At 37.7% G+C, this 13,145-nt stretch overlaps 1 protein-coding gene across 2 annotated transcripts in view; it reads left to right on the top strand.

Annotated features, from left to right (window-relative positions):
• Positions 1-13,145, top strand: part of PDCD6IP (programmed cell death 6 interacting protein) — a 57,756-nt gene that overhangs the window by 37,833 nt on the left and 6,778 nt on the right. For both annotated transcript variants that reach the window (XM_045520144.2, XM_010959664.3), the window contains exons 11-15: positions 1,412-1,523; positions 3,208-3,377; positions 10,649-10,897; positions 11,247-11,381; positions 12,553-12,647. In XM_045520144.2, coding sequence (XP_045376100.2) covers positions 1,412-1,523; positions 3,208-3,377; positions 10,649-10,897; positions 11,247-11,381; positions 12,553-12,647 — 761 coding nt within the window. The remainder of the gene's footprint in view (positions 1-1,411; positions 1,524-3,207; positions 3,378-10,648; positions 10,898-11,246; positions 11,382-12,552; positions 12,648-13,145) is intronic.

The following is a 13,145-nucleotide window of genomic DNA, read 5'->3' as shown; positions in this document are numbered from 1 at the left end:
TTTAAAACTTTTAATTTGGGATAATTTCGGATTTATAGAAAAGTAGCAAATTTAGTACAGATAGTTTACCCAGCTGCCCTAAAAGTTAGACTCTTATATAGCCATGGTACATTTGTTAAAACTAAGACATTTAACATTGGTGCAATAGTATTACTCAGATTTTATCAGTTATTCCATCTTGCCCTTCTGTTTCAAGATCCAGTCCAAAATACTACATTGCATTTAATGTTCGATGATTTTTTTCAATTAATGAATTCATATTTCCTGAACTTCATTTGTGGGCACTCTAAGCTTAGGAGGTTTTTTTGTTTTGGTGTGGTTAATCTTTTAATTAGAAGTTTGTCTTAGGACTTTGTGTCGCATAAAGTGTAGTATGATTTCCAGTCCTAAGTTCGGGCCTTTGATTAGGAATCTTAAGGTGATACTTCTTTTCTTTTCTATTTAGAGCCAAGGTTTAGACAGCTGAGTTCCCTTCTGTCGGGCAGTTTTCTTTTTTAAAAATGCTTCCCCTGAGTGTCACCTGTTTGGAAATGACCCAGTTTGAGGGAAGATAGTGCCTTTGATCTGACCTCCTACTCATGTTAGCTGCACCTATGTTTCTTGTCTCCCTGTTCATGTTCTGTTGCATTCACACTCTCAGCCAGTAGAGAATATGCAGTAGATGGACTATGGACAGTGGGCCTCCAATTTGTGGCCTGTTTTTGTATGGTTTACTAGTTAAGCATGGGATGATTTTTCACCACTTTCAGAGGGTTGTCAAAAAAGAAAAGGAAGAATATGTGACAGAGATTGGTCCACAAAGCCTAAAATATTTGCACTAGTGTTTGGCAGAGGTTTCCAGAGCTCTGCTCTCAGCTCAGGAGTTAGCAGACACCACTGATTCTGGCACTCATGTCCATTGGACGGTTAGCACTTCTTGTTTCTGGCCCTCTGCTATCCTGTCTTCTCAGCTGTGGATTAAAAAGGCATTTTTTTATATGTTAACTTTCAGTATTTTGTATTGGGATTGAAATCTGAATCTTTTATTTTCATAAATTAATCAGTTTTCTCTGTATTTTGTTTATGGCTTCTAAGGTCTAAAGGCTTTCTTATTAGTTTTAATTCTAAAAAAAAACTTTGTTTAAAGTAGTCTTGGTATATTGATGCACGTAACTCTCAGTTATCTTTCTTAATTTTACTGAGTAAGGTAATGGCTAACCTAGCCTTAAGTTTTATAGGATTTTTTGTTAAATATATTATAACTTGGGTTTCTGCCACAAAAATTATTGTACTAATTTATATTCTATCCAGTAATGTAGGAGTAGTCTCATCTCAGTACTTCTTACCTGTATGGAGCATGAACATTTAAAAACTTGTAAATTTTTTACACCAGAAATGATACCTCATTGTTGCTTTGCCTCCTTTTAAAAAGTCGTTAAGATTGTTGGATGAAGAAGAAGCAACTGACAGTGATTTAAGAGCAAAATTCAAGGAACGCTGGCAGAGAACACCATCCAATGACCTCTATAAGCCTTTAAGAGCAGGTAAAAATATGCATGAATGACTTTCACTTAAGCTCTCAATTTCTAGCCACAATTTTGCTTGATTAAATTAAGCTCCATTGTAAACCTGTTTTTACTGTGACTGGTATTATGAAAATCCAGGTTTGTTTATTCAGTTCAGTGTAAGATAAATAACAAAGGTAATCCATGTTCATTATGAGAAGTTCACATTCTTAAGAAGGGTAGAAAGTAAAAGTTAAAATGGTCCTGTAACTCTCATTTCCTATTCCAAGCTCGATGCATATTTTAAAAACATAAATGAGATTGTGTTATATGTATGGTTTTATAATTTCATTTCACTTAGTCGTGACTCCTCGGTGGTAAAAGATGAGTTTTAACAGTCAACCTGAAGCCAAATTATTATTTTTAAGACTTTGGTTGTTAAGATTTTGTGCTTGTTGAAATAAATGACGTTCTTCCTGGTAACTAGAAATTTGTTTTATTTCGCTGTAGAAGTAATTAATACTATTGAGATTTTTCTAAAAATATATCTGCTTTCTTTTAAGTCAAAATGAAGGAGTGATCCTGAAAGAGGAATACTTTTTTTTTCTCTACTCCTGAATGTTTTTTTTTTTATTGAAGTATAGTCAAGGTACAATGTTGTGTTAATTTCTGGTGTACACCATAGTGATTCATTTATACATACATATATTCCTTTTCATACTGTTTTTCATTATAGGCCATTACAAGGTATTGAATACAGTTCCCTGTGCTGTGCATTAGGACCTTGTTGTTTATCTGTTTTATGTATAGTAGTTGCAAATCCCAAACTCCAAACTTACTCCCACCTCACCTTCTTTCCCCTCTGGTAACCATACATTTGTTTTTCTGTGTCTGTGAGTCTGTTTCTGTTTTGTAATTTCATTTGTGTCATTTTTTTAGATTCCACATATAAATGATACCGTGTGGTATTTTCCTTTCTCTTTCTGGCTTCACTTAGTATGACAGTCTTCAGGTCCTTCCATGTTGTTGCAAATGGCATTGTTTTATTCTTTTTTGTGGCTGAGTAGTATTTCATTGTATATATAGACCATGACTTCTTTACCCAGTCATCTGTCAATGGACATTTAGGTTGCTTCCATGTCTTGACTGTTGAATAGTGCTGCCATGAACATTGGGGTGTGTGTATCTTTTGGAATTCGAGTTTTTTTTTTTTTTTAACATTTTTTATTGAGTTATAGTCATTTTACAGTGTTGTGTCAAATTCCAGTGTACAGCACAATTTTTCAGTTATACATGAACATATATATATTCATTGTCACATTGTTTTTTGCTGTGAGTTACCATAATGGAATTTGAGTTTTTGAGAGAGAAATACTTTTAAAATAAATTGTAATAATTTTTGGAGTGAGTGTTTTCTTTCTACATTAATTGTAGGAAAAGATTAGACTAATAACAAATAGCTTTTATTTGGTGAACAGTAACCACAAATGTATTTTAAGGTATAACTGTGCTTTTGCTTTATAATTGATTTTTGTCATTTTTCCAAAAACAAAAATGCAGAGACTGACAGGAGCTCAGTTTCTGTTATCTAGTGAATTGGGCCTTATAGAAGAGAGAAACAAGTAAAGTTGGAGAACAGAGATAAAAGTACAACCAGCCCATAAACATTGCTGTTAAAATCAATGCTGTGCCCTGGTAACATTTCCCTCCCCACCTCCTCCAGAGGGAAGCAACTTCAGAACCGTTTTGGACAAAGCAGTGCAGGCAGATGGGCAGGTGAAAGAACGTTACCAGGCTCACCGGGACACCATCGCACTTCTGTGTAAGCCCGAGCCCGAGCTGAACGCTGCCATCCCTTCTGCTAACCCGGCAAAGACCATGCAGGGCAGCGAGGTGAGGAGATGCGTTTTGATGGGAGTGTCATCTGCTTATGAAAACTGTGCTCAAGCCATTATATACGATGAATTGTCAGTTTCTTTCTTTATTGGCATCTTTTTAAAAATGCTGATGTACATTGAGGTGGTTGTTTTTAAAGTAGGATGATATACACGCTGGGTGAAAAGTAATTATACTAATATTACTCCTTTAACAATAATGTCTGTTTATTGAATGCCTCCTATGAACTGGGCACTGTATTCTAGGTACTTCATATGTTCACAGTATTTAATACAAGTTTTATAAAAGGGAAAAGCTTGGAAGTAAGTATAGGAACTTCCTTGAAGTGGAAGGACTGGATCTGGCCAGATACTCTTCTGACCACAGAGTGTTTGTTCCTTACGTCAGTCTATACTGCCTTCCACCGTGTGCCACTGGGACTACCTGTGAAGGGAAGGTTGTCAAGGTGTGCATGTTAATAAATGGATAACACCGTCATGGCGTTTCTACTGGTGACAGGAAGGAGGAAATCAGTGGGGCATGTGACTCACAAAGTCCTGACAGAGGAGAACGTGCATGTATGATCTAGTGGCTGAGCATTGTGAGGCCATGTAGGAGGGGAAGACAGAGGCCCTGAAGCACACAGGAAAGTCAGCCAGAGGGCAAGAAATAGTGCTGAAACTTCTTGAAAAAGGTGAATTTTCTGAGACCATAGTTATCAGAAGTTATCATTGTTGTTCCTTATTTGTCTTTCCACAGAAGCATTCATGTATTTATTCAGCTAAGGCTCAATGGAGTTCTACTCTGTAAGGCAGTGTGCTAGGCACTTCGGAAAATTCACACATGATACACTGCCTTTACCCTCAATTTATGATCCATGTGGAAGATTAGACATATACAAGGATGACTGCAACCCAGGGTAGAAATTAAAAAGTGTCATAACTATAGAAAGTTTACTGTGAGCATTTAGGTGACAAAGTACTTTTCCAGCATTTGAAGCTCCTCTCTTAGGAGGCTTTTTAAGAAATCGGCACATCATGAGAACAGTAGACAGGCAGAAACACGTGTAGGATCTGAGAAGCCTGAGTGAGTGGGTGTGTCCAGAGTGGCTGCCGCAGGTTCAGTGGGAACCAGCCCCCAAAGTGAAGAGAAGAGGGGTAATCGAACGTGCACAGAACCTGAATCTAAAGGCGGGGGACCTGAGGAAACAGCAAATACCAGTCAGATGCTCTGAGGAAGTAGGAGGGAAAAGGAGAGTGGTTAGAGGAGTAATTTGTGAAGAAAAGATTCTGCACATCCACAGAACAGCAGCAAACTCTGGCCTGTTTTTATTTTAGAAAAAAAAAAGCTATGTTTAGTATCCTCTTTCTTTTTAGTGTCATGTATGTGACTCAGAGCTGATACAGCTTTTGTCCTTTGATTCTTCTGCTTCCTGTAGAAAAGCAGAAATTTGTTTTTGCTGAGCAAAATCAGAATTAGCATGTGCTGATTTGTTATTTTATTCAGCTATAGTAATAGCTATTTTGTTACTCCATAGTGGTATTAGAGAAGGGAAGAAAACTTCAATATGAAGTTATTTTACTGAAATTAGATTATCTGCGTAGAGGCAGCCAAAATTTTTTCAGTATTCTGTGTGTTCATTTATTATGTGCCTTTATCGAAAAAGCTGTTTGTGTTTATCAAAGCTGTTTCAGGTAGTTGTCATTGTAGTTGATGACACATTAGCCAGACTTTTTAATGAGAAAACCTCAGTTATTTGAATTGCTAATTACTAAAATGGTACAAAGTACATGTTTTATTAAGAGGTCCAAGCATAGTAGGTAGGGCTGTTTTTTATTATGAAGGGACTAACTATCTAGTTATTTATCTTTCTTCTATTTGGGCATCTGGTTTTAGATACTGAGATACTCTGAAAAATTTTGCAGGCTGTTGGTAATTGGTATTTAAAGATTCTTCTTAAAGTACGTAGGACCCTGGCTCGGGATTGTGCTCCTGTGATCGACTGGGATTTGGAAAATCTAGTCTACACTTGTCCGGCCAAGCCAGCTGAGATAATACCCACTGGTACTCACAGTGTTGAATGTGCCTGGGGTGAGGAGGGGCACCGTTGAGAAAACCTTCATCTCCTCCGAGGTAGTGCGTGAAGTGGCACAGTCCACAGCTTTGTGCTCTCCAAGGCTCGCTTTGTTCACACAACGGCACCTTATAGACTAGTAGATGATTTGTAAACACAGCTTTTACCCTTAGTCTTTCGTAACAGAAAGTTTCTGGACAAGTGCTGAGGCTGACTGGCACCTGTTCATTCCTTTGTTCAGCAAACAATTGTGGAAGTCCTCCTGTGCACCAGGAGCCGTGGCACCTGGCCCCTAACTTGCAGAGCTGGAAAGCTCCTGTCTAGGTTAGCTTCAGTGTGGGGTACGCAGTCACATCCCTGCTGTTCTCTTGGCTGTGGAGATACTCTCGTGTCTGCCTATTCTGAACATGAAACGATAAGGTCTGAAAAGTAAAGCTGAAAATTTCACTGAAAGCATTTCTCACGTGCCGCTGTGTATTCGGTGCTGTCAGATGCTGCAGAGTTTTATCGTTTGAAACGAGGTTGGCCTGTGGTCCAGATCCAGCCTGCCTCCTGTTTTGTATGGCCTGTGAGCCAAGGATGCTTTTAATACTTTTTTCAAAAGTCAAAAGAATAATGTTTAATAATGTTTAAAGTGACATGTGCACTTCATATGAAATTCAGATCTGTGTTCATAAATGAGTTTTTGTTGGGACCCAGCCGCACTCATTCATGTACATTTTGTCTGCGGCTGCTTTCGTCCTACAAAGGCAGAGTGGAGTAGTTTCAACAGAGACTATGGCTCACGAAGCCAGATTTCTGTCTGGTCCTATACAGGCCCCTGGTCTGAAAGATGAAGTACAGGCAGCCTAGGTGATCTCATGCCTTGTTTACCCTTTTCTCCCTCTGTTCTGTCTTTTGTTTACCATGCTTCAGTTAGACTGGCTTTTTTTCTTTCATTGAACCTGCTCAGCTTGTTCTGCCCCAGGACTTTTGCTTTTCTTTCTGTTGGGGGTCTTTCTTCCCTTTGCATCGTTACTACCTCTTTTTCACTACAGCCTCCCACGCCACCCTTTCCCCCTCTCTGTCATTGTCTCCAGTATTACTGTATATTACTCTATTTTCATGTATTTGTTTAATCCTCTCCTCCTCTCCTCTGCTCCCCAAATGAAGGAAAGGACTCTGTTTTTGTTAATAGTTGTATTGTAGAACCTAGTACAGCACCTGATACTCAACATTCAAAAAATATTTGTCCATAGAATGATAACCACTTGCAACCTAACTTAATAAAGGGATATCATTAACTGCAGTTGAAAGCTAATTGGAGCTGTGTATAAAACATAGAAGTAAATACTACAAGACTCTTACTATTTTCTTATTTTTTAATCAAGGTGTAATTGACATACAAGATTATATAGTTTTAGGTGTACATCATAATGGTTTGATATGTATATATATTGCAAAATGATCACCGCAGTAAGTCTAGTCAACATGGGTCACCATAAATTGTGCAGAATTTTTTTTTCCCTTGTGATGAGAACTTTTGAGATTTACTCCCTTAGCAACCTTCAAATATGCCATGCAGTGTTACTAATTACAGTTGTGGTGCTGCACAGTACATCCCCATGACTGACTTCTTTTATAACTGGAAGTTTGTACTTTTTTACTTCTTCACCCATTTCATACGCTTCCCCTCCCTTGCCTCTGGCAACCACCAGTCTATTCTTTGTAACTACTATCTTGTTTTTGTTTTTGTTTTTGTTTTAAGATTCCACGTATACATGAAATTATATGTATTTGTCTTTCTTTGTCTGACTTATTTCACTTAGCATAGTACCATCAAGGTCCATCCATGTTTTCACAAATGGCAAGTTTCCTTTCTTTCTCATGATTGAATAATATTCCATTATGTATATATACCACATTTTCTTTTCCATTTGTCTGTTGATGGACATTTAGGTTGTTTCCATATCTTGACTATTGTAAATAATGCTGCAGTGAACATGGGGGTGCATAGGAATTCTAATTATTTATGTACTTTAACTTGATAACATGTTAAGTTTCAAACTTGAGTTCATAGGAATATTTAGGCAGTGGTTTTTTTCTTAGTATCCTGGTCGTTCATTTGTGGAAACAGTTTAATTTCACCCTTGTTAAGATGAGGGCAGTATCATACAATTTAAAATATGGTTAAACTAGTGTATGACAAAAAAAAAAAAAGAGGATGTTTTTCATACAAGAAATCTCTTCTAATTTTGTGTGGTAGCCTGAAAGTTCATTTGTAAATTGGTTGTTTCAAATGGCATTTTTCCCACAGACCTAGAATTACAGCATTTTGGAATAGATTAGGATTTATTAAATAGCTGTTAGGTCCTTCTTTATCCTCTGATTAGAAAATCGACCACCATAAAAGTTAGGAAGTTTAGCTCTTCTTCATAATGGAGCTGATATTAGAGCTTGTGGTTCTTAAAATTCTGGGGGAATTCTCTTCCCACACTACTCTGCTGCCCTGTGGATGGATACTTTTTCACTGAAGAGGATGCTGTATCCATGTGAACCGTGTTTGTCTTAAATTCCTTAGTGGCTAACCTGGGGATATTGTCACACAATTTTGGTCCATTTGATAAGAGGATCTTAGTTCCTATGCTATATAAGAGACATTCAGTGTATTTCAAGATAATAGTGTTAACAGTGTTCCTGACTTTCAGCTTTATTTACTAGGCTATTTTTAAAAACCACTTCTGCATATCCCTATTTCTCCCCCACTTTATTTTACTTGCCCCCCCCCCTTTTTTAAGAATTTCTAGCTTTTCTTAGATACAACTTACATAGAGGGAAAAATGACATTTTTTACTCTTAATAACCAAGCAACCTTCACATAGGTTCGTAGTCATGGTTGAGGTTCCATTATCACTTTAAATATGCCAACAGATAAAACTGTCACCACCTTTTCAAATTTATATGCTGTTACATCCCCCCAATACAAAATGTGTCACATAATTACAGAAATAGTTACAATTCAGCTAAATAAAGGATACTTTAGTTCTTGATCTATTCCTCATTGTTCCTCTGTTCCTGTCTGAATGCTTAGATGCCTAAGTCTCGTGAGTCCACAGTGCACACAAAGTATAGAGTTACATGGTGAAACCCAGCTACCAGTCAGTGATAATGAGTGCTGTTGACTGAACACTTAGCTTGTGTTAGAAATTACACAGAGCACTTCTATGGATTATTTCAGTCTTTACAACCGTCCTGAGATACAGGTACTATTATTATTATTGTTTTTCAGATGAGAAAATAGAGCTTTCCAGGTAAACTGCCCCGGGTTACACAATAACTAAGCCCATTATATTCACTAAGGGAATATTGTCACAGTTCAGATTTTTTTTTTATGTATTTGTGTTTCACTTTGCTGGACAACTAGGTTCATTTGTTAACTATATTCAGGTTTTGATTTAATTTTGTGTTTTGGATATGTAAAAAGTTTATGATTCAAAAGGTACATGCGCAGAAATCTCATTCCTATTTTTCCCACCTTGTTCCCGTCTGTTCTCTTTAACTAACAATATTCATTAATTTCTGGTTTGTCCTTAGTGCTTTTCTTTTTGCAAAAAATACATATGTACATAGATGCACATAATATATTGTGTGTGTGTATCTTTATATTCTGATTTTCCTTCTCTCTTACTCAAAATGCAACATACTACGTATATGCTTTTGCACCTTTTTTTCATTTAACAATATAGCCTGAAAGTCATTTGGAAGCAGGATTTTTATCCACTTTCTTAAAATCAGATTTTACTTTAACAGACTTTGCCTTGTCCATCCAGGTATGATTCTTTCTCCTCTTCATTCCTTGTAGAGTGTCTGTGGTTTGATGCTTCTTGGACCTCTAGGAGTCACATTTCTTTCCACTGCTCTGCGTGCTAAGAGACTCTGAATTTAAGATAGGACACTTAGGAGATATGGTGGTAACAGAGGCCAAAATTTAGAAGAAGCTTGAGACTTTCCCTGAAGTCTTTGGTCTTCACATAGGAAGGTCACTCTGGATGCTCTTGTCAAGGAGCTAAGGAGGGTTGTGGGCTGAAGACAAGACAACTCCTTAGAAACAGGCAGTAGGTAAGGAGATCCTTTGGAGTTGGAAGTGCTACTGGTAAGAATAAAGATGGGTGTAGATGGGGTTCAGGGTTGGCCCCTTTTTCCTTTGTCTTTCCCCACTTTCTTTCTGGGAGCATCACTGGCAGGCGGAATAGAGGGTTTGGGGGTGATGTTCTCCCTGGCTATCTGAGCGAAAGTGTGACGAGATGTGAGTGAAAGGGGGCAGCTCCTAAGTGGCCTTCAAGGGCACTTGGACACTGTAACACTGTTACCAGAAAGGGATGTTTATGAATCATGTGAGGGTTAGTCCGAGGCTGCCTGGACTCAATAAGAGGCAAAACTCATGATGTCAGGAAAGATACAGAATCCTCTCTCCCTCTTTCTCTCCCAGTATATAAAATAAACACGTGGTTTATAGCATCCGTATCTCTCTGTCTCTCTTTCTTTCTTTGTCTAGGGTGCTCGCTCGCTCTCTGTCTCTGTCTCTGTCTCTGTCTCTCATCTCTCTCATCTCTCTCATCTCTCTCTCATCTCTCCCTCTCCTTCCCTCCCTCTCCTGCCCATCTCTTTCTCTCTCTCTCAGTCTTGCTATGTCGGCAAAATAGGGTGTCTACTTACTTGACAGAAACATACCTTCCCCTCTTCAAAGTCACGAGAGATGCAGTATAGTGTCGAGTGAGTGGTAAGAGCGGTTTTGGAGTTGGGTGGACTTAAGTCTCAAATTTCATCTCTGCTTCTTTAATAGCTGTGTAACCTCTGGCGTGTTACTTAGTTTTTCTGACCCTCAGTTTCTCCATCTGTGGAGAGGTAATAAATACATATACCCTGTGAGATACTGTAAGGAATACATTAAATTATATTTGTTAAGTGTTTGGGACAGTGCCTGGCACATAATAAATGTTCAGTAAATCATAGCTCTTGCTACTGTTACAGTTTTTGCTCCTGCTGCTATGATCTGAATCCACTAAAGGTACAATGTCTGTATCTAAATAAACATGATGTGCAGTTTATACTTGGCTCTTGGAGAAGTCATCTCTCCCTGACCTTGGATGAACCTTTGTATATATGTCTCTTCTTGAAATTGGCTTCTGGGTTTTTTGGCAATTAAACTAAAAAAAATTTTGTTTTGTTTGTTTAGGTTGTAAATGTCTTAAAATCCTTATTGACAAATCTTGATGAAGTAAAGAAGGAAAGAGAGGGGCTGGAGAATGACCTGAAATCAGTGAATTTTGACATGACAAGCAAATTTTTGACTGCTCTGGCTCAAGATGGTGTGATAAATGAAGAAGCTATTTCTGTAACTGAACTGGATCGAATCTATGGAGGTCTTACCACTAAAGTCCAAGAATCTCTAAAGAAACAGGAAGGGCTCCTTAAAAATATTCAGGTAAAGTTTATGTACTTTAGTAAGGTTTGTAATTTAAAGAAGCACAGAAGGGATAAGCCTGGACTAAGTCTGTGTCCATGTAGGATTGTGTTTATTCCGAGTGTTACGTAGTAATAGAAATTGGTAAACATTATTGGTTATATTTTGATACCCACTGAATTTTTGATGTTTTTACTTAAGGAAAGATTTGAAGTACTGTTTTACTCGAAAAATAATCTATTAGGTAAACATACAGTAATTCCTGCATGTTATCATATATGTTTTCATTTAGGAAAGTATCAGTGCAAATGTTATGAGCTATATTAATGTGCTAAATAAATATAACTGCATGAATCTTTCTTTTAACAAGGTCTCACACCAGGAATTTTCGAAAATGAAACAATCTAATAATGAAGCTAACTTAAGAGAAGAAGTTTTGAAGAATTTAGCTACTGCGTATGACAACTTTGTTGAACTTGTAGCTAATTTGAAGGAGGGCACAAAGGTATGAAGCGCAAAAGAAATGACAGCTAACTGACCAGTATAGATGTGGAAATACAGTTTGGGAAGTTAAGGTGTTTGCAGTTGGACCAAATTATTCTTTGTCTTGAATTTCTTAGCTTTACTGCCTTTTGCCCCGAGAGCTTTGTTACAAGTGGGAGAAAGCTTAATGAAGGTGGTAATATTTCATGGGAACTTTGAAGAATGAATTTTATATCTCATCAGGCGGTGGGTGGGGGGATAGGCATTCCAGGTACCAGGAGTTAGCACAGAGATGTCAAAAGTCAGGGACACTTTGTTGGGGGATAGGAAGTTGGCCAATTTGAGTGACCAGTGAGGGAACAGGAGTAGTCAGAGCTGATCTGTGGTGGGGAAGGGGGTGGGCATGTCTTTTATATTCTGTGCTGATGGTTTGAATGATGATAGATTTGTGATCTGCCTGTGTCTCAGAGTGCTTACTAAATATGTTTTAAGTATTTTCTTGCCTTTCCTTTAAATAGTTTAGGGAAATGCTTATACTTGTTTTTACCAATTACTTTGCTTTTGAGGGAACAAGTGATTTTTAAGTTTTTTAGATATGTAATTCCTTTTGGTAATTTAACTCCATAATGATCACTGAATATAGGTATCTTGATGTAAATATGGTAGATACAATGTAAAACCCTCTGAAGAGAGCATAGACATACTTCCAGAGAGGGGATAGTAAAATAACATTTTAATTTGGGTTAAAATGCTTTGTTGAAATAGGTAAGCTGAGAAAACTCTCCAGAGTGCCTTTGGAAATTCTTCTAAGGGTTTCTGAAATGACACCTGCATTTCTGAAGTGAATGTGCAAATTTAACACTTCCATTTAAATAGGTTTAGTGTCTTTATTAAGTTAGTTGACTTTTCTCTAGGAATTGGGAACATGTTCATGTTCATGAAACGTCTTAACTTGTTGCCATTTAATTTTGGAGGACAGTGCTTTCTAAAGATGATTTTGTTTTTATTTTCTTAGGGAGTCTTCGGTCATATTTAATGTTAAGGTACTAGACTAAGACACATGACTGTGTCTCATGTAGAGGATTTTAGTTCTTTAGCTTTAACCATCACTGACAAATGAGCTTTAGATTGTGTTCCTCCTTAGATTAAAACATTGCTCAGGTTTCCCGCTTGTGTTTGTTCTTTGCTCATAGTTTTACAATGAGCTGACTGAAATACTCGTCAGGTTCCAAAACAAATGCAGCGATATAGTGTTTGCACGGAAGACAGAAAGAGATGAACTCTTAAAGTAAGTTTGTTTTATGTATCAGATTGTATTTTGAAGTATTCTTCTTTTAAGAAATCATTTCTGCTACCTCTTTTTAAAAAATCCTATGTGGAGACTTCTGCAGTGAGTTGGCAGAGTGAGATAGCAATCTCCTTCCTTCCCTCCGTGGTGTTTTACAAAGCAGCAAGCAAACTGGGTGGTCTGAGAACAGAAGGATGAGAAGGAGCAGAAACTCTGGGTGTAGGAGTATGGCGATGTCACAGAAATGATGGCAGAACAGGGCAACGGAGCTCAGGAAATGCAGATAAGCATAAGCAGTTTACCTCAAAGTTGCAAATATGTTCCTCATAGGAAACTAGAGCTGTAGAACATGAGGGAGACGGGGCGACAGCTCAGGAAATGTCAGCAAAATCACTTTCTGGAGGAGCCTACTGAGGAAGCCGACAAGTAACATAGGACCCGCATGGTGCTGAGTACTCAGTCAACAGAAAGCTGATGCAGTATCGGAATGAAGATACA

Source organism: Camelus bactrianus, chromosome 17, assembly GCF_048773025.1.
Source record: "Camelus bactrianus isolate YW-2024 breed Bactrian camel chromosome 17, ASM4877302v1, whole genome shotgun sequence".
Lineage (NCBI taxonomy): Eukaryota > Metazoa > Chordata > Mammalia > Artiodactyla > Camelidae > Camelus > Camelus bactrianus.
This window is presented reverse-complemented; position numbering and strand designations above follow the sequence as displayed.